Raw genomic sequence first — 18,604 nt, 5'->3', positions numbered from 1 at the left:
GAGCTCCCAGGCTCCAGCAATCCTCACACCTCCCAAGTAGCTGGGACCACAGGCCTGTGCCACCATGCCCGGCTGTTTGCATTTTTAGTAGAGACAGGGTTTCGCCATGTTGCCCAGGCTGGTCTCGAACTCCTGGACTCAAGCAATCCTCCTGCCTTGACCTCCCAAAGTACTGGGATTACAGGCATGAGCTGCTGCACCCAGCCTAAGACACTTGGTTCTTTTTTTTTTTTTTTGAGACGGAGTCTTGCTCTGTCACCCAGGCTGGAGTGCAATGGCACGATCTCAGCTCACTGCAACCTCTGCCTCCTGGGTTCAAGCAATTCTCCTGCTTCAGCCTCTCAAGTAGCTGGGATTACAGGCACCCACACCATGCCCGGCTAATCCAAGACACTATTTATAAGAAAAATTAGGCCAGGCGCAGTGGCTCACCCCTGTAATCCCAGCACTTTGGGAGGCCGAGGCAGGTAGATCACGAGGTTAGGAGATCAAGACCATCCTGGCTAACACGGTGAAACCCCATCTCTACTAAAAATACAAAAAAATTAGCCAGGCGTGGTGGCAGGCACCGGTAGTCCCAGCTGGTGAGGAGGCTGAGGCAGGAGAATGGCGTGAACCCAGGAGGTGGAGCTTGCAGTGAGCCGAGATTGCGCCACTGCACTCCAGCCTGGGCAACAGAGCGAGACTCCGTCTCAAAAAAAAAAAAAAAAAAAAAGAAAAGAAAAAAAAGGAAAACCTAGCACCAGTCTACACGTCCAATAGTGAGGAAATGGTTAGGTGAATTACAGTACACCAAAAGATAGATTACTAAACAGACATTGGTATGATTTATGAAGAGTGTTTAATGTTTACAAAGAGCTTTTAATGATATGGAAGATGGTGGTGGTATAATAAGTGGGAAAAAACTGGTTATAAATGATATCACAATATGATGTCAACAATGAAAAAAATGCACAAAAAAGACTTTTTTTAAACGCTGAAATGTCAAAGTGGTCTCTAGTTGGAGGAATAGTGGTTTTTTTTAAAAAAAAAAAACTTTTTCATACTTTTTATACTTTTAAAATGATTTACTATGTACATGGATTACTTCCATAATCAAGAAAAAAAGTAAAAACTTTTAAAATGCCGTGAACGTGGTTTCCATTTTTATTTTCTCTGATGGGTGACTGCACATCAGCGAATCTTGAGTTATGCTAACTACTTAGGCCGGTCACGACACACACACACATACAGAGAAGTCACACAGGCTGTACCGGGCTGGCTGTCGCAAATGTACATGGAGTTACACAGGTTGAAGTGTTTGGCTGCTAGTTAATATACGCCACCCAATGACGGGACACAATCTGGTCACCCGCTGCCTCTCCCGCCCGTCGCCATTCTTTACAGAGGTCTGTGTGTCGGGCTGGTGAAGTGGCGTCCTGCTGGCATCTCTGTGGTGGCCCCGGAGTGGTGGAGTGCCCAGGTCAGCATCTACTCTGGGTCCCATTCTCAACTGCCCTGGCCTTGACATCAGAGCTTCCAGTTCCCTGCTGGCTCTTCTGCATGCTGGATCTGTGCCAGTCCAGGCCCCCTCCAGGCACACACCTGGGGCAGACTGAGAGCACAGTGGACACTGTCCTGATGTGAACTGTGCCCAGACACAGGATGGGGGGAAGCGGGAGATGTGACCACGACACCACACACAAGCTTGATCTTTACAGATGGGCCCCCTGGGTCTCTGGGAATGCTATATAGGAGGTGGTGGAGAGACACAGGGGCCGTGTGGAGCCCTCCAGGGCGCAGTTGTTGGGAGAGGACAGACAGGGGAGGGGACCTGTGCCCATGTGGGGCAGGCCTGAGAGCGGAGCTAGGAGGGTGGATGGGGGATGTGTCTGACATGGTGCTAGATTGTTGAGAAGTCACAACTACACACAGCTGGGGAGCATGCCCCTCTCCCAGTTCATTCACACGGTGGGTTAGATACAGCTAGAGAGAAGTGAAGATACGCTTTTTTGAGGGAGGACCTTTCCTGGTGGTTGGATAAACAGTGAGACAGACTCCTGGGTTCGGCATGCTCTGGGGAGGGCCATGCGACGGTGAGGGACTCCCTACTGCTACACTCTGTACAGGGTGGCCGGGCCCGCCTGCCGCGCCCATGGCCTCTGGCGACAGTCACGGGCTTGCCTTCAACCCCTTCTGCCTTGGAGAGCTCTTGGGCCCCGGTGAAATGGGGGCTATAAAGACAAGAGGGTGGGGGGGGCCCCATGGCCCCAGGGCACCCCACATGGGGGCTACATTATGTTGCACTGGGTGGCCCCGCAACAATCCTTGATGAGTGCCAGCCCCGTCTTGGCCACCGTGGGCTTGCTAGGTGGGGGCTCCGCTTTCTTCTCTGCCCGGGAGCCTGCAGCAAGATGTGGGCACAGGGAGAGGGGGAGAACAGAACAGAGAGAGAGAAGTGAGGTAAGGGGAACCCTGACCATCTGCAGCCCACCCCTGGCCAGGTCTTGTTCCAGGCCTTGTTCAGGTGGTATGGAGAGCTGATGCACATTTTATATGATCCTCAGCTGGTCCTCATTTTATGGTCCTCATTTTATATGGTCCTCAATGCTCAGCTTCCAACCCTAACTTTCAGTCCTTCTCCTAGTCAGCTCTTATCATCATTGTACCTGCCAAGCCTAGCACAGGGCCTGACATCCAAGAAGTATCTGGTAAATAGATAAATGGGAAATTTTGTTCAAGTCACTTCAATCTGAGGGCTCATATTTTTCAATTTTTGAAAATGCTCATATGTCTTTTCAGACACCTCCACCTCCCATTCTCTGTTTTATCTCCTAGAATGCCTATCACATGTAAGTTGGACCTTCTCAATCTATCCTCTCGGTTTTAAAACTTCTCTTTCATATTTCCCATCTCTTTTTATCTTTGTGCTGCATTCTGTGTAATTTTCTCAGGGCTGCCTTTCAATTTACAAATTCTCCCTTCAGCTGTGTCTCTGTATTTAATCCTTTGAGTTTTTACTTTATTGATAAAAAAAAATTTCAGAAGGCCAATTTTTTGCATGTCTACTTATTCTTTTTTCATAGCATCTTACTATTTCATTTTGGGTTTTAGTCCTTCTCTTAGCTCTTTGATAATTTAAAAGTACTTAGTTCATTTTCCTTTTTAAATAGTTCTATTATTTTTGGTTCTTGGGAGGACATTCTCTTTGGTGCATCTACTGATTCTCCTCACAGTGATTCGGTTCTTCATGGGTTTTTCTTTTCTTTTCTTTTTTTGAGATGGAGTCTCGCTCTGTCGCCCAGGCCAGAGTGCGGTGGTATGATCTCAGCTCGCTGCAACCTCCGCCTCCCAAGTTCAAGCAATTTTCCTGCCTCAGCCTCCTGAGTAGCTGGGATTACAGGCACGTGCCACCATGCCTGGCTAATTTTTGTACTTTTAGTAGAGACAAGGTTTTACCATGTTGGTCAGGCTCCTGGTCTTGAGCTCCTGATCTCGTGATCTGCCTACCTCGGCCTCCCAAAGTGCTGGGATTACAGGCATGAGCCACTGTGCCCAGTCGGGTTTTTCATTTTTATTGAGGGCTCATCTTCAAGGGGATTGTTTTTTTCCTGTGAGAATACTGTATACCATGGGATCCAGAAGAATCCCCACTGAGCAGTTTTGCATTTGCTAAATCTGCTAGGATCCCAGAGATTTCACTGGTTTTACAAGAGTTTTTATTTTTCAACTTGGAATTCCCGTACCAGATGAGTAGTAAAAGCTGGCCCCTTGCATGTGGTGCAGGCTTGGTGTTTTGATTTCTTGCCAGAATCATTTCTTTTTTCCACCCATAACCCAATAGAGAAGGCAAGTTTCCTTGCTCCTCCTCCATGCTGCTAGGTGGAGTTTTTCTACTTTGCCTTTCATGAAAGGGTCCATTGAGGAGAATGTTGGCCTTAGGCAGTGATCACATGCCTTGTGGTTACAGGAGCCAGCAGAAGAGATCATTGCCCTTCTCTTTCCTTACTCCCTCCAACCGTGTTTCACAGGATGTTAATGAAAACTGGGTTTGTAGTTTTACAGACAGTGGCAGCTTTTGGTTTTTGTCTTCCCAGCAAGATTTCAAGTCCCTCTTCCTCTAACAGCTCATGTCCCTGTGACTGCAGGAGTTGGCATGTTATACATTCCTGGCCAATCCCAGTACCCCCATTATTTTGGTGATGGTAATGGATCTAAGAGGTTGGAACATAATCCAAGAAGGGCTGATCAGAATCTTTCCCTGAGACTTATATATTTCGACACCAAGAAAAAGAATCTGTGGCATTGCCTCAGAGTTGCTAAGCTATGGTTCTAGGGTTCTGGTCCCATGGAGAAGGCCTGTGTAGTAGGAAAAAAATGATGCTTACATGCAAAGAGAGGCAGAGATGAGAAAAAGAAGAAAAGCAGGGGAGGTAATAGTGTTCAGTCCTTGAGGCCCTAGTTCTTGTTGCTCTTTCTCCAACAAATTCCTTTTTTTGCTTAGACCAGTTTGAATTGGGCATAATTTCTTTATTTTTAATTTTAATTTTAATTTTTATTTTTTTTGAGATGGAGTCTCGCTCTGTCACCCAGGCTGGAATGTAGTGGCGCAATCTCAGCTCACTGCAAGCTCCGCCTCCCCAGTTCATGCCATTCTCCTGCCTCAGCCTCCCAAGTAGCTGGGACTACAGGTGCCCGCCACCACGTCTGGCTAATTTTTTATATTTTCAGTAGAGATGGGGTTTCACTGTGTTAGCCAGAATGGTCTTGATCTCCTGACCTCGTGATCTGTCTGCCTTGGCCTCCCAAAGTGCTGGGATTACAGATGTGAGCCACCGCGCCCGGCCTTTTTTTTTTTTTTTTTTTTTTTTTTTTTTTTTTGAGACAGAGTCTCACCCTGTCACCCAGGCTGGAGTGCAGTGGCCCAACCTCGGCTCACTACAACCTCCATCTCCCGGGTTCAGGCAATTCTCCTGCCTCAGCCTCCTGAGTAGTTGGGATTCCAAGTATGTGCCACCATGCCGAGCTAATTTTTGTATTTTTTAGTAGAGGCGGGGTTTCACCATGTTGGCCAGGTTGGTCTCGAACTCCTGACCTCAGGTGATCCACCCGCCTCCATAAGTGCCTGGATTACAGGCATGATCCACTGTGAGCCTGGCCTGAAAGATCCTTTTCTCTTTTGTGGGGGAGGGGAATGAATAATGAATATACTCACTGGCTGGAGATTTGGTTACTTTGTCTAGAGGTTTTAACTTGATTCTCAGGAAATCAGCCATTTCCTTGTCTTCTTCTTGCTCCCTGTGAAAGTAGATGGGTAAAAGAAAACAAGATATATAGCAAGCAAGGAAAGCATCAAGGAACCAACAAAATAAACCACTAAGTTAAGAAACAGGCTTTGTGGGTGGTGCATGTATGTTGTTGTGTGTTATGTGTATACAGTATGTGTATGTTGTATCTGATGAACCTGCTCTGAACCAGAGACACGTATCAAAGATGGAGTAAATGCTTACCCAGAGGTAGGTAAGAGATCCCAGGTCAGAGGCAGGGACATTACAGGACCCTGCTGGGGGGTCAGTGAGTGAGGCAGCACCTCTCCTGACCTTGTATTTTGAAGCCACCCTATTCACCTGTGCTTCCACAAAGTATGAGGCAGGTCTCAGAAAGCAAGTCACCCTAGCTCTTCCAAGGATCACTAAGATAAAGTAGGTGGTGCAGACTTGCTGAACTACCTTGAAGAGACAGGGTCTTTCTTTGCCACCCAGGCTGGACTGCAATGGTACAATCATAACTCACAGAAGCCTTGAACTCCTGGGCTCAAGAGATCCTCCCATCTAAGCCTCCCAAGTAGCTGAGACTACAGGAGCACTCCACCACTCCCAGCTAATTTTAAAAAATGGTAGAGATGGCGGGGGCGTCTCATTATGTTGGGGCAGCTTGTCTGGGGCATTGATAATTTCTTCTAGATCTGGAAGCAGAACTGGAGGTAAGGAGAATATAATTGTTGTTGTAGTTTTTTTGTGTTTTTGTTTTATTTTGTTTTGTTTTGTTTTTGAGATGGAATCTCACTCTGTCACCCAGGCTAGAGTGCATTGATGCAATCTTGGCTCACTGCAACCTCTGCCTCCCAGGTTCAAATGATTCTCCTGCCTCAGCCTCCCAAGTAGCTGGGATTACAGGCATGCACCACCATACCCGGTGGCTAATTTTTGTATTTTTAGTAGAGACGGGGTTTCACCATGTTGCCCAGGCTGGTCTTGAACTCCTGACCTCAGGTGATCCACCCACCTTGGCCTCCCAAAGTGCTGGGATTACAGGCGTCAGCCACTGCATCCAGCCATAGAATATAATATTCGGATAGGAAGGAAAGTTGGTTTATCTCATTAACCAGAAGTCCACTGCAGCATGAAGAAGGGCAGTGGAATTGCTAGTCCCAGGGGTCTTGAAGAAAGGTCTCTGAGGACACAGAGAATAAACAGCAAGTTGCCCTCTGGGTTGGAAAGGCCTCTTCCTTGTGGAAGGCCCTAAAATCGTTGCTCTGGTGCAAGAAAACAAAAATCAAGAACCAACATGTACAGCTTTCCACATTTTCTACATTTACAACATATTTTTACACTGCAGCTCCAGGGCTGTGGTTGTCCAGGTCAAGGTGGCAGATGCAAAGAGAAGACCCTGATACTTAGAAAGGGCATTGGTGCCACTAAGGGGAAGGGAAAGGGAGAGAACAAAGCTGGGAGGTTGGGAGGGCAGGAGTGGGGAGCAAGTCAGTTCAGGTGGCAGAGTTTCTGTAGAAGCTGACAGCAGAAGTTTCGAGACATTGCCTTGATGAGTGGCAGGATGTGTTGGAAGCTCTGTCATGTATTATGGGATGTGACTCCTCCCTGGTCACTTCCTGGAACAATATTCCCTCAAGAGGCACAGATTTGAAATTCTCTTGAATATGAAATGAGTTCTCAAGCCAAAAGGCTGGGGTTCCTAAGGATTCAGCGTCCAGAGACTGTGGGCCAAGGCCATACCTGTTAGGAGTCCCAGGAGCAGAAGATGGGTTCTGGAAGGAAGCAGAAGGTTGCTGTCCTGCAGCCCATTCCTCGGGTACCCGCAGTGCACTCACCTTAACCGCTCGACCTCAGCATCATCCACCAGGAAGTCTCTCTTCTGCACCAGTTTGTGGATCTTCTGGATTAGCTCATCCTCTCTCTGCTTCTGCAGTTTGGTTTTTTCTTTTTCTGGAAAGAAGACATCAACAAGGAGACAGATGAGCATTTTGGGAGGCCAAGGTGGGAGGATCACTTGAGGTCAGGAGTTTGAGACCAGCCTGGCCAACATGGTGAAACAACCCCATCTCTACCAAAAATACAAAAATTAGCCAGGCGTTGTGGAGCACAGCCGTAATCCCAGCTACTCGGGAGGCTGTCAGCCACCACCTCAGGAGGCAGGAGAATTGCTTGAACCTGGGAGGTGGAGGTTGCAGTGAACTGAGATTGAGCCACAGCACCCCAGCCTGGGCAACAGAATGAGACTTCATTTCAAAAAAAAAAATAACTACAGATAGACAGATGAGAGGGTGGCTACTAAAAGCACTTGAGCTGGCCGGGCACGGTGGCTCACACCTGTAATCCCAACACTGTGGTGGGAGGCTGAGGCAGGCGGATCACGAGGTCAGAAGATCGAGACCATCCTCACTAACACAGTGAAACCCCTGGTGGACTCTACCAAAAATACAAAAATTAGCCGGGTGTGGTGGTGGGCGCCTGTAGTCCCAGCTACCTGGGAGGCTGAGACAGGAGAATGGCATGAACCCGGGAGGCGGAGCTTGCAGTGAGCTGAGACTGCGCCACTGCACTCCAGCCTGGGCGACAGAGCGAGACTCTGTCTCAAAAAAACAAAACAAAACAAAACAAAAAAACACTTGAGCTGAGCGGCCAGGATTGGAGTCCTGACTCTGCCCTCTCTGGATGAACTTGGAGAAGCAACTTGACCTCTTCAAGTCTCAGTTTTCTCATCTGTAAAATACACAGTGAGGCTTAAAATGGGAGTAATGGGCTGGGCATAGTGCTTGCCGCCTGTAATCCCAGCACTTTGGGAGGCCAAGGCAGGAGGATCACTTGAGGCGAGGAGTTCAAGACCAGCCTGGGCAACATAGTGAGACCCTCCTATGTCTACAAAAACTTTCTTTGTAAATTAGCCACGTGTGGTGGAGTGTTCCTGTAGTCTCAGCTACTTGGGAGGCTGAGGTGGGAGGATCTCTTGAGCCCAGGAGTTCAAGGTTGCAGTGAGCTATGATTGTGCTGCTGCACTCTAGCCTGGGTAACAGAGAAAGACCCTCTTTAAAAAAAAAGGCCGGGCGCGGTGGCTCAAGCCTGTAATCCCAGAACTTTGGGAGGCCGAGACGGGCAGATCATGAGGTCAGGAGATCGAGACCATCCTGGCTAACACAGTGAAACCTCGTCTCTACTAAAAAATACAAAAAACTAGCCGGGCGAGGTGGCGGGCGCCTGTAGTCCCAGCTACTCGGGAGGCTGAGGCAGGAGAATGGTGTAAACCCGGGAGGTGGAGCTTGCAGTGAGCCGAGATGGTGCCACTGCACTCCAGCCTGGGTGACAGAGTGAGACTCCGTCTCAAAAAAAAAAAAAAAAAATTGCGGGGTGAGCTTGAGAAGGCAGAGCATTAGGAAAAATAACGAATGCATGCTGGGCTTAATATTATGTGTTGGGCTGATAGGTGCAGCAAGCCACCATGGCCCACGTTTACCTGTGTAACAAACCTGCACATCCTGCATAGGTACCCTGGACGTATAAATACAATACAATTTTGAAATGCAGTAATGTTAGTAAATGGCTTAGTGGCACGCTTGGCCTTGGCTGAGAGCCTTCAGTAAATGGTCCCAACAAAGCCAGGGGCTTCTGCAAAGGCGGGGCGTGAGAAGAGGCTCAGATAGGGGTGCTGGGAGGGAACTAGTTTTTTTTTTTTCCTTTGGTGAGGGTAAACCAATTTACCAGAAGAAAATCATCCATGCCAACGACATTAACCCTGTCCCAAACACCAAGTGCTAGGATGCCAAAGAGAAAAAAAAAAAAAAAAAAGAGAGAGAGAGGGCTGAAGATGAGGTTTGACAAAATTAGGAGGCAAAAACTTAAACCCACTTGGGCTCCTTCTGCTCAAATCCCTTCAGAATAAAAAATGGGGGCAGCTTGTCTGTTTGCCCAGGACTGATGTTGATCATTTCTTCTGGCTCTGGAAGTAGAACCAGGGGTAAGGAGAACATAACATTTGGATAGGAGAGAAAGTTGGCTTCTCTCATTAACCAGGATGCCACCACTGCAAGAAGAAGGGTAATGGGCTTGCCAGCCGCTCCCCATTCCCAGCCATCGCTGCATTGGATGGTGGTGTCATTGCTCCTGCCGCGGTAAGTCTTGTGGGTTGGATCTGATTCCCCAAATCACTCATCAGCACCACAGAGCTGCTCCCTGCCCTCTCCAAGCAGCATCAACACCCATGGACTCACCAGGACCCCTGCTCACTCAGGCTGTCTTAGGAGCTGGTGGTGTGACTTTACCTTCCAAATAACCATTGACAGCACTCTGACATTCCCAAGTGCTCTCCACTGCTCTCTAGATCTTAGCCAGAATCACCCAACAACTAGCTGGGCCCCCAGCACCTGCAAATCTCTGTCTCCAAGCCATTCATCCACGTCTTCTGTCACTCGCCAGTAGAGGCATTCCCCAGCCTCAGCTGCAGCAACGCCCAGGAGAAACCACCTACTCACACGAGTGGCCTGCGTCAGCTCACAGACCTATGACTAGCCCAAGTCTCCAAGTCATTGGCCAATGCTGCTCACGTGCGTGTGTGCTACATAACTTTCTCATCAGCTCCCACTTGCCCACAGGTGCCACCCGCTGAAATCCTAACTTCTATGGTCATAGTATTAAGAAATGAGGCCTTGGCTGGGCACAGTGGCTCAAGCCTGTAATCCCAGCACTTTGGGAGGCCGAGACGGGCGGATCATGAGGTCAGGAGATCCAGACCATCCTGCCTAACACGGTGAAACCCCGTCTCTACTAAAAAATACAAAAAACTAGCCAGGCGAGGTGGCGGGCGCCTGTAGTGCCAGCTACTTGGGAGGCTGAGGCAGGAGAACGGCGTAAACCCGGGAGGCGCAGCTTGCAGTGAGCTGAGATGCGGCCACTGCACTCCAGCCTGGGCAACAGAGCGAGACTCCGTCTCAAGAAAAAAAAAAAAAGAAATGAAGCCTTTGGGAAGCGAGTAGATTATGAGGGTAGAACCCTCATGAATGGAATTAGTGCCCTTATAAAACAGGCCCAAGGGAGCTTGTTTGCTCCTTCCACACACAAGGATACAGTGAGAAGGTACCATCTATAAGGAACAGACCAGGCACTGCATCTGCCAGCACCTTGATCTTGCACTTCCAGCCTCCAGAACTGTGAGTAATAAATGTTGTTTACAAGCCCCCAGTCTAGAGTAAGCCACAGGGACTACGGCACCCCCAAAGTTCGTGTGTGCCCTATTTGGAAATAGTTCTCCCCCATGTATGTCTCTTCTATTTGGAAATACTCTATTTCCAAAGTAATTTGGAAGTTGCTTTGCACATGGAACTATAATAGTTAAGCTAAAATGAGGTCATACTTATTAGCATGGACCCTAAACCCAGTGACTTGTTTCCTTATAAGAAGAGGAAAGAGACCCAAGCACGGTGGCCTGCACCTGTAATCCCAGCTACTTGGGAGGCTGAGGCAGGAGGATCACTTAAGCCTGGGAGTTCTAGACCAGCCTGGGCAACACAGCTAGACACTGTCTTTTAGAGAAAAAAAAAAGGAGAGGACATACAGACACACACACGGTCATGTGAAGACGGAGGCAGAGATTGAAGTGGTGCAACTACAAGCCAAGCAATGCCAAGGATTGTGTGTGCTACTGTTAGAGTAGGCAGCCAGGCAGCCATGAGCAAGAAAGGAGAGGAATGCCAGGCAGCCATCAGGTGAAGTCAGGTAGTTGTTAAAACTGTCTCTCTAAAATAATAATTGGTTGCAGCTGGTGCCAGGGAAAGGCCATCTCCCAACAGATAGAAAACACCTGAAGTGATGAGCCGCTTCCCGATGAGACCTCAGGGGTTGCGTGATTGGGCTCAAGCACGCACACTAAGAGGCAAAACGGCGGAGTGTAACTGGCATATGACCTTCCTCTAGGAACACTCAGCTGGTAAGGGAAAAGCATCTCAAATGATCAGGTGCATGACTTCTGTAAATACACCCTGCATGCGGCCTCTCCCAAATGGGGCCGGCCACTGCGCATGCGCACGACCTGCCCTGAGGAAAAATGGAGAGACATAAAACCCTGTAACATGCCAACATATAAAACCCCAAATTGCCGGGCGCGGTGGCTCAAGCCTGTAATCCCAGCACTTTGGGAGGCCGAGACGGGCGGATCACGAGGTCAGGAGATCGAGACCATCCTGGCTAATACGCTGAAACCCCGTCTCTACTAAAAAAATACAAAAAAACTAGCCGGGCGACGAGGCGGGCGCCTGTAGTCCCAGCTACTCGGGAGGCTGAGACAGGAGAATGGCGTGAACCCGGGAGGCGGAGCTTGCAGTGAGCTGAGAGCCGGCCACAGCACTCCAGCCTGGGCGGCAGAGCAAGACTCCGTCTCAAAAAAAAAAAAAAAAAAAAAAAAAAAAAAAAAAAAAAAACCCAAATCAAAGGTCAAGCGGTGCACTTGGAGCTCTCACATCACCCACTTGGCCATCTTCCAAGTGTACTGCCTTTCGTTCCTGCTCTAAAACGTGTTAATAAACTTTTGCTCCTTCTCTAAAACTTGCCTGTGTCTCTCACTCTGCCTTATGCCTGCTGGTGGAATTATTTCCTCCGAGGAGGCAAGAATCAAGTTGCTTCAGACTTGTATGGATTTGCTACTGCTAAGGAGACAGGAGTTGAGAAATTATTTAGGCAGACAGGGGTAAGGAAGTCCTTGGTAAGGTTTTCCTTTTAATGAAAAGTAGCCCCCAAATCATTTTCTTTTCTAGCAAGGAGCAGCCGGTAAAATCGAGCTGTAGACATAGTCAAGGGAGCTGGAAGCTTACACGGGTGAATGCTGGCGGCTGTGCCCATAAGAAAAGGCTACCTGGTGTAGGTACATTCAAAATGGCGGCTCCATGCTCCCTTCTCTTTGCCAGCCACGTGTACAGTAAGGAGACAATGTGGAGCCGCCCAAGTGGAAAGTCCATTTGCATAATAAGATTAGGGTGGAGTGGCCAGCCTTCCCCACGTGCTATGTAAATATCACACCTGCTCCAGCCAATCTGTGGGCCCTACCTAAATCAGACACCACCTCCTCAAGCTTGTCTATAAAATTTGGTGCACTCCGCCACAGGCCGGAATTCCCATTCAGGGGCCTCACCAGAGAGACAGAGAAAGCTGTTCTCCTTTCTCTTTCTTTTGTCTATTAAACCTCCATTCCTAAACTCACTCCTCCTGTGTGTCCGGGTCCTTAATCTTCTTGGAGAGAGACGACAAAACTTGGGTATTTACCCCAGTCAACGACGCTGCTTCACTAACACTACCAGAAGCTAGGAAGAGGCAAAGGAGTCTCCAATAGAACCTTAGGAGGGAACATGGCCCTATTGACACCTCGGTTTTGGATGTCTGGCCTCCAGAACAGAAAGAGAATGCATCCAGAATACATCCAGAACCGAGAGAGAACACATTTCTGTTGTTTAAGCCATCCAGTTTGCACCAATTTGTTAGGCAGCTCTAGGAAATGAATGCAGTGCCCTAGGGCTTCAGGAAACTCCACTGTCCTTCCAGTAATTGCCTGTTTTGTGCTTACATAAACTTGGATGGGTTTCTGTACCTTTCAACCAGGCTATTCCTTGGAGAGCTGTGAAATGAGAGAGTGGAACAGGCCTGGTGGTTCCTAACCCTCGCTGCTCATCACAGTCATGTGCCAAGCTTTAAAAATTACCAGTGCTCAGCTGGGCATGGTGGCTCATGCCTGTAATCCCAGCACTTTGGGAGGCTGAGGCAGGCAGATCACCTGAGCTCAGGAGTTCAAGACCAGCCTAGTCAACATGGCGAAACACTGTCTCTACTAAAAATACAAAAATTAGCCAGGCATGAGGCCAGGCCCGGTGGCTCATGCCTGTAATCCCAGCACTTTGGGAGGCCGAGGCGGGTAGATCACGAGGTCAGGAGATCGAGACCATCCTGGCTAACACGGTGAAAGCCTGTCTCTACTAAAAATACAAAAATAAAAAGATAAATAAATAGCGGGCATGGTGGCGGGCGCCTGTGGTCCCAGCTGCTCGGGAGGCTGAGGCAGGAGAATGGCTTGAAACTGGGAGGCAGAACTTGCAGTGAGCCAAGATTGCGTCACGGCACTCCAGCCTGGGTGACAGAGGAAGACTCTGTCTCAAAAAAAAAAAAAAAAAAAAAAAAATTAGCCAGGCATGGTGGTGGTGCACACTTGTAATCCCAGCTACTCAGGAGGTTGAGGCAAGAATCACTTGAACCCAGGAGGTGGAATTTGCAGTGAGCCAAGATCTCACCACTGCTCTCCAGCCTGGGGACAGAGCAAGACTCTGTCTCAAAAAAAAAAAAAAATTACTAATGCTGAGAGAGCAAGTGAGGCAGGAGAATACAGTCTGGAGGCAGGGAACCTAGGGCCAACTTCCTAGAACTAAATCAAAAGAAAAACCCCAAATTTCCACACCTAAGTAACGAAAGGACTGGAGGCTACTCCCTTTGCAAACCCCCCTCCTTTTCTGTGTGGCAGATGAGAAATTGAAAGTATCTCTGATTGGTTGCAGAAAGCTACTGCAAAAGCTTTCTGCAACCAATCAGACTAATTGTGAGCCACTACTTCACTTACATTGGGTGTATGCCAAGTAACCAATGGAAAACCTCTAGAGGGTATTTAAACCTCAGAAAATTCTGTAATGTGGCTCTGGAGCCCCTATGCTCAGGCACACTCCCACCCTGTGGAATGTACTTTCATTTTCAATAAATCTCTGTTTTTGTTATTTCATTCTTTCCTCGCTTTTTTTTGGTGCATTTTGTCCAATTCTTTGTTAAAAACACCAAGAACCCGGACACCCCCCAGTAATACAGGGACTCCCTTTTGGGGCCTGTGGGAGCCCCCCAACCCCAAGCATGGAAATAAAGGAAAATCTTGAGTCCCCTCAAAGGAAATGCTAGGCACCTAGCTAGCCTTGAAAAGTCAATAAGCAACTTATCAGCAAGAAGGTGATAGTAGCCTAAAACAATAGCCAAGGAAGTTAGAATCTGGAGATGTTTTGTTCTCTATAGAATCTAAAGATAATCATCTTAACATATGTGTCTGAATTGTTTTTCAGAAACCCAGGGCCCTACCAAATGGATCCATTGGCATATAGACGTCAGATAAGGGAAGACTAAGGACTGCATTCTGACCATCTTTCCTTGTTCTACATGTCTTCCAGAGAGGCCTGGAGGGAGTCACACCTATGGGTCAAGGCTGCCATATTTTCTGCTGATCCCCAATTTTTATTATTTTTATTATTTATTTATTTATTTGAGGCAGAGTCTTGCTCTGTCACCCAAGCTGGAGTGCAGTGGCACAGTCTTGGCTCACTGCAACCTCCCTCTCCCGAATTCAAGTAATTCTTCTGCCTCAGCCTCCCGAGTGCTGGAAGTACAGGCAGGCACCACCACGCTCGGCTAATTTTTGTAATTTTAGAAGAGACTGGGGTCTCGCCATGTTGGCCAGGCTGGTCTTGAACTCTTGGCCTCAAGCAATCTGCCCACCTCGGCCTTCCAAGGTGCTCGGATTACACGCGTGAGCCACTGCGCCTGGCCTTGACCCCTGATTTTAAACAAAGCTTCTCTTCCTTAACCAATTGCAAATTAGAAAATCTTTCAATCTACCTATGACCTGTGAGCCCTAGCTTCAATGTATATAGCCCCTTTAGGCCAAAACCAATGTGTAATCTCAATGTATTGCTTTACAATTTTTTTTTTTTTTTTTTTTTTTTTGAGACGGAGTCTCGCTCTGTCGCCCAGGCTGGAGTGCAGTGCCCGGATCTCAGCTCACTGCAAGCTCCGCCTCCCGGGTTTACGCCATTCTCCCGCCTCAGCCTCCCGAGTAGCTGGGACTACAGGCGCCCGCCATCTCGCCCGGCTAGTTTTTTGTATTTTTTAGTAGAGACGAGGTTTCACCATGTTCGCCAGGATGGTCTCGATCTCCTGACCTCGTGATCTGCCCGTCTCGGCCTCCCAAAGTGCTGGGATTACAGGCTTGAGCCACCGCGCCCGGCCTGCTTTACAATTTTGCCTGTAACTTCTGCTTGACTGAAATTTATCTCTGCCTTTAAAAACCCCCACTGAAATCGCCATTGCAAAATTATAACAGACAGTGAAAGAGCTCTGACCTAATCAACTCCATCTTGCTTCTAACCTCCAAGCTGTCCTTGTTCATTCCTGGGCATAGGCTGAAGTAACTTTGGGAGGAACTTAGTTTATCATTTTAAAACAAAGACGGTAACAGCCCTTTTCCAAACAAACTCCCTTCTTGCCTGGGAACTAGACTGCATTTGTAGGTGATATGGTTAGGCTTTGTGTCCCCACTGAAAACTCATCTTGAATTATAATCCCCACGTGTCAAAGGAGAGACCAGGTGGAGGTGACTGAATCACGTGGGCAGTTTCCTCATGCTGTTCTGGTGATAGTGAGTGAGTTCCCATGAGACCTGATGGTTTTTTTTTTTTTTTTGAGATGGAGTCTCGCGCAGTCACCCAGGCTGGAGTGCTAGAGTGCAGTGGCGCGATATCCACTGACTGCAAGCTCCGCCTCCCGGGTTCAAGCCATTCACCTGCCTCAGCCTCCCGAGTAGCTGGGACTACAGGCGCCCGCCACTGCGCACGGCTCGTTTTTTGTATTTTTTTAGTACAGATGGGGTTTCACCATGTTAGCCAGGATGGTCTCGATCTCCTGACCTCGTGATCCGCCCGTCTTGGCCTCCCAAAGTGCTGGGATTACAGGCTTGAGCCACCGCGCCCGGCCGATCTGATGGTTTTATAAGGGTTGGGTAGTTCCTCCTGCGTTCATTCTCCTTCCTGCCACCTTGTGAAGAAAGTGCCTTGCTTCTCCTTCACTTTCCACCATGATTGTAAGTTTCCTGAGGCTTCCCCAGCCATGCCGAACTGTCAGTCAATGAAACCTCTTTCCTTTGTACCCAGTCTTGGGCAGTTCTTTATGGCAGTGTGAAAATGGACTTAACAAATTAACCGCAAGATTAGAAATTATGGTTTAGGAGTCATGCAGCTGGAGGCTACAAGATGCTGACCCTCCCCAAATTACTCCTGAAGATAACACCACCATTGTAAAACCTGAGATCAGTGCTTGAGATATTTTGCAGACCCTGCCCTTGATGGGTCAGCAGGCACAACCCAGATTGATGAACTAGCTCATCCGATCTTGTGGCCCCCACCCAAGAATTGACTCAATGCAAGAGGACAGCTTCGGTTCCCTATGATTTCATCTCCCACCCGACCAATCAGCACTCCATACTCACAGCCCCCCGACCGCCATCCACCCAATCATCTTTAAAAACTCTGATCCTGGAATGCTCAGGGAGACTGATTTGAGTAATAAGAAAACTCCAGTCTCCCTCACAGCCGGCTCTGCATGAATTACTCTTTATTGTAATTCCCCAGTCTTGATAAATCGGCTTTGTCTAGGCAGAGGGCAAGGTGAACCTGTTGGACAGTTACATTACCTATAAGCCATTGAGGAGGTCAGGCTTGGAGCATTAGCTGCCCAGTCCTCCTTGCTTGGAGCCTTGCAAATAAACTTCTTCCTTTTCACCACTGCAAAACCTCTGGGGAGATAGCTGGTCTTACTGTGCCAGGTGAGTAGACCCTAGTTGTATTAGTCCATATTCACGCTGCTGATAAAAACATACCCGAGACTCAGTAATTTATAAAGAAAAAGAGGTTTAATGGACTCACAGTTCCACGTGGCTGGGGAGGCCTTACAATCATGGCAGAAGAGCAAAAGGCACATCTTAGATGGCAGCAGGCAAAGAGAAAATGAGAACCAAGTGAAAGGGGAAACGCCTTATAAAACCATCAGATCTCGTGAGACTTATTCACTATCACGAGACCAGTATGGGGGAAACCACCCCCATGATTCAGTCATCGCCCACCAGGTCCGTCCCACAACACATCGGGATTATGGGAGCTACAATTCAAGATAAGATTTGGGTGGGGACACAGCCAAACCATATCACTAGTTGAGTTCTATTACAATGCCAGAGTCCAAAGCCAACAATGCCAGATGAATTGCATTGGGGTTTCTAGTGGGTGGTGAATAGACTTTGGTACTTTTCTCTCATTCCTTTGTTGTTTTATGTTTGACATTTTACTTTTTTTTGGTAACAGCTTTATTGCAATATGATTCACATATCATGCAGTTCATCTGTTCCAAGTGTATTTGCAGAGTTGTGCAACCATCACCAAATCCATTTTAGAACATTTTAATCACCCCCAAAAGAAACCCCATACCCACTAGCTGTCACTCTCTTTCAATTATGAGAGTCTATTCACTCATTCAGTCTTAGGGCCTGCACAGTTCTGGGCACCTAGTGATGCTCATGAAAGCTAGAGGATTCAGTTCTACTGTCATGGTGCACACTACCCTTACAACAAGACTGTGTCGAACACTCCTACACCTTGCCTTTGTTGTTTATGGGATATTCACAACAACCATGCGGGGGTAGTATTATTGGCCTCATTGTTCAAACAAGGAATCCCAGGCTCAGAGAAATTAAGTCATGAACTTTCACGAAGTTCACCTACCTGCTAAGACTGAATTAAAACCCAGATTGCTGCACCCTAATGACTAAAATAGTAGTTCTTATGTGAAAGTGTCTGAGAAGGTCTCAATCAATCTGGAGGTTTATTTTGCCAAATTCGAGGAGGCACCTGGGAAGAAGAGACACAGGCAGCAGTAGGACCCCTGGCATGTGCTTTTTCCTGCAGAGGATCTTAAGGACTTCAATATTTAAAGGGGAAAGAGAGGGCAGGAAGGGGAGGATTGCATTCTCTGGCCCTCAGTGAATCTGCATTTTACATAGGATAAAGGAAACGCGGAGTCCGGGTGGGCGAGGGTCGATGATTTCTAGTCTTGTCTTTGTACCCTACCTGTGAGGATAGGCTGTTAATTTACATTGACAGGGTGAGGGAGGCCCCTGGGAAGATAGCTGGCCTTCTATCTTGCAGCTATCTGTTTAGGAAAAAAAGAAAGGTAGTTTTGGCTAGGCGCGGTGACTCACGCCTGTAATCCAAGCACTTTGGGAGGCTGAGGTAGGTGGATCACGAGGTCAGGAGATCCAGACCATCCTGGCTAACATGGTGAAACCCCATCTCTAGTAAAAATACAAAAAATTAGCCAGACGTGGTGGCGGGCGCCTACAGGCTCCCAGTTACTCGGGAGGCTGAGGCAGGAGAATGGCATGAACCCAGGAGGCAGAGCTTGCAGTGAGCAGAGATCGTACCACTGTATTCCAGCCCGGGTGACATAGAGCGAGACTCCGTATCAAAAAAAAAAAAAAAGGCAGTTTTTTGTATGACTCATAG

General features: G+C 48.0%; 1 protein-coding gene across 1 annotated transcript in view; it reads right to left on the bottom strand.

Annotated features, from left to right (window-relative positions):
* Window positions 1-1,027: 1,027 nt before the first annotated feature.
* BMERB1 (bMERB domain containing 1) overlaps window positions 1,028-18,604 on the bottom strand; it is a 165,658-nt gene continuing 148,081 nt past the window's right edge. Inside the window, exons 4-6 of the mRNA XM_010370945.2 lie at window positions 7,088-7,202; window positions 5,195-5,277; window positions 1,028-2,383 (exon numbers count right to left, since the gene is read on the bottom strand). Of these exons, the coding sequence (XP_010369247.1) occupies window positions 2,271-2,383; window positions 5,195-5,277; window positions 7,088-7,202 (311 nt within the window). The 3' untranslated portion in view covers window positions 1,028-2,270. The remainder of the gene's footprint in view (window positions 2,384-5,194; window positions 5,278-7,087; window positions 7,203-18,604) is intronic.

This window comes from Rhinopithecus roxellana, chromosome 20 (genome assembly GCF_007565055.1).
Source record: "Rhinopithecus roxellana isolate Shanxi Qingling chromosome 20, ASM756505v1, whole genome shotgun sequence".
NCBI classification, from domain to species: domain Eukaryota; kingdom Metazoa; phylum Chordata; class Mammalia; order Primates; family Cercopithecidae; genus Rhinopithecus; species Rhinopithecus roxellana.
This window is presented reverse-complemented; position numbering and strand designations above follow the sequence as displayed.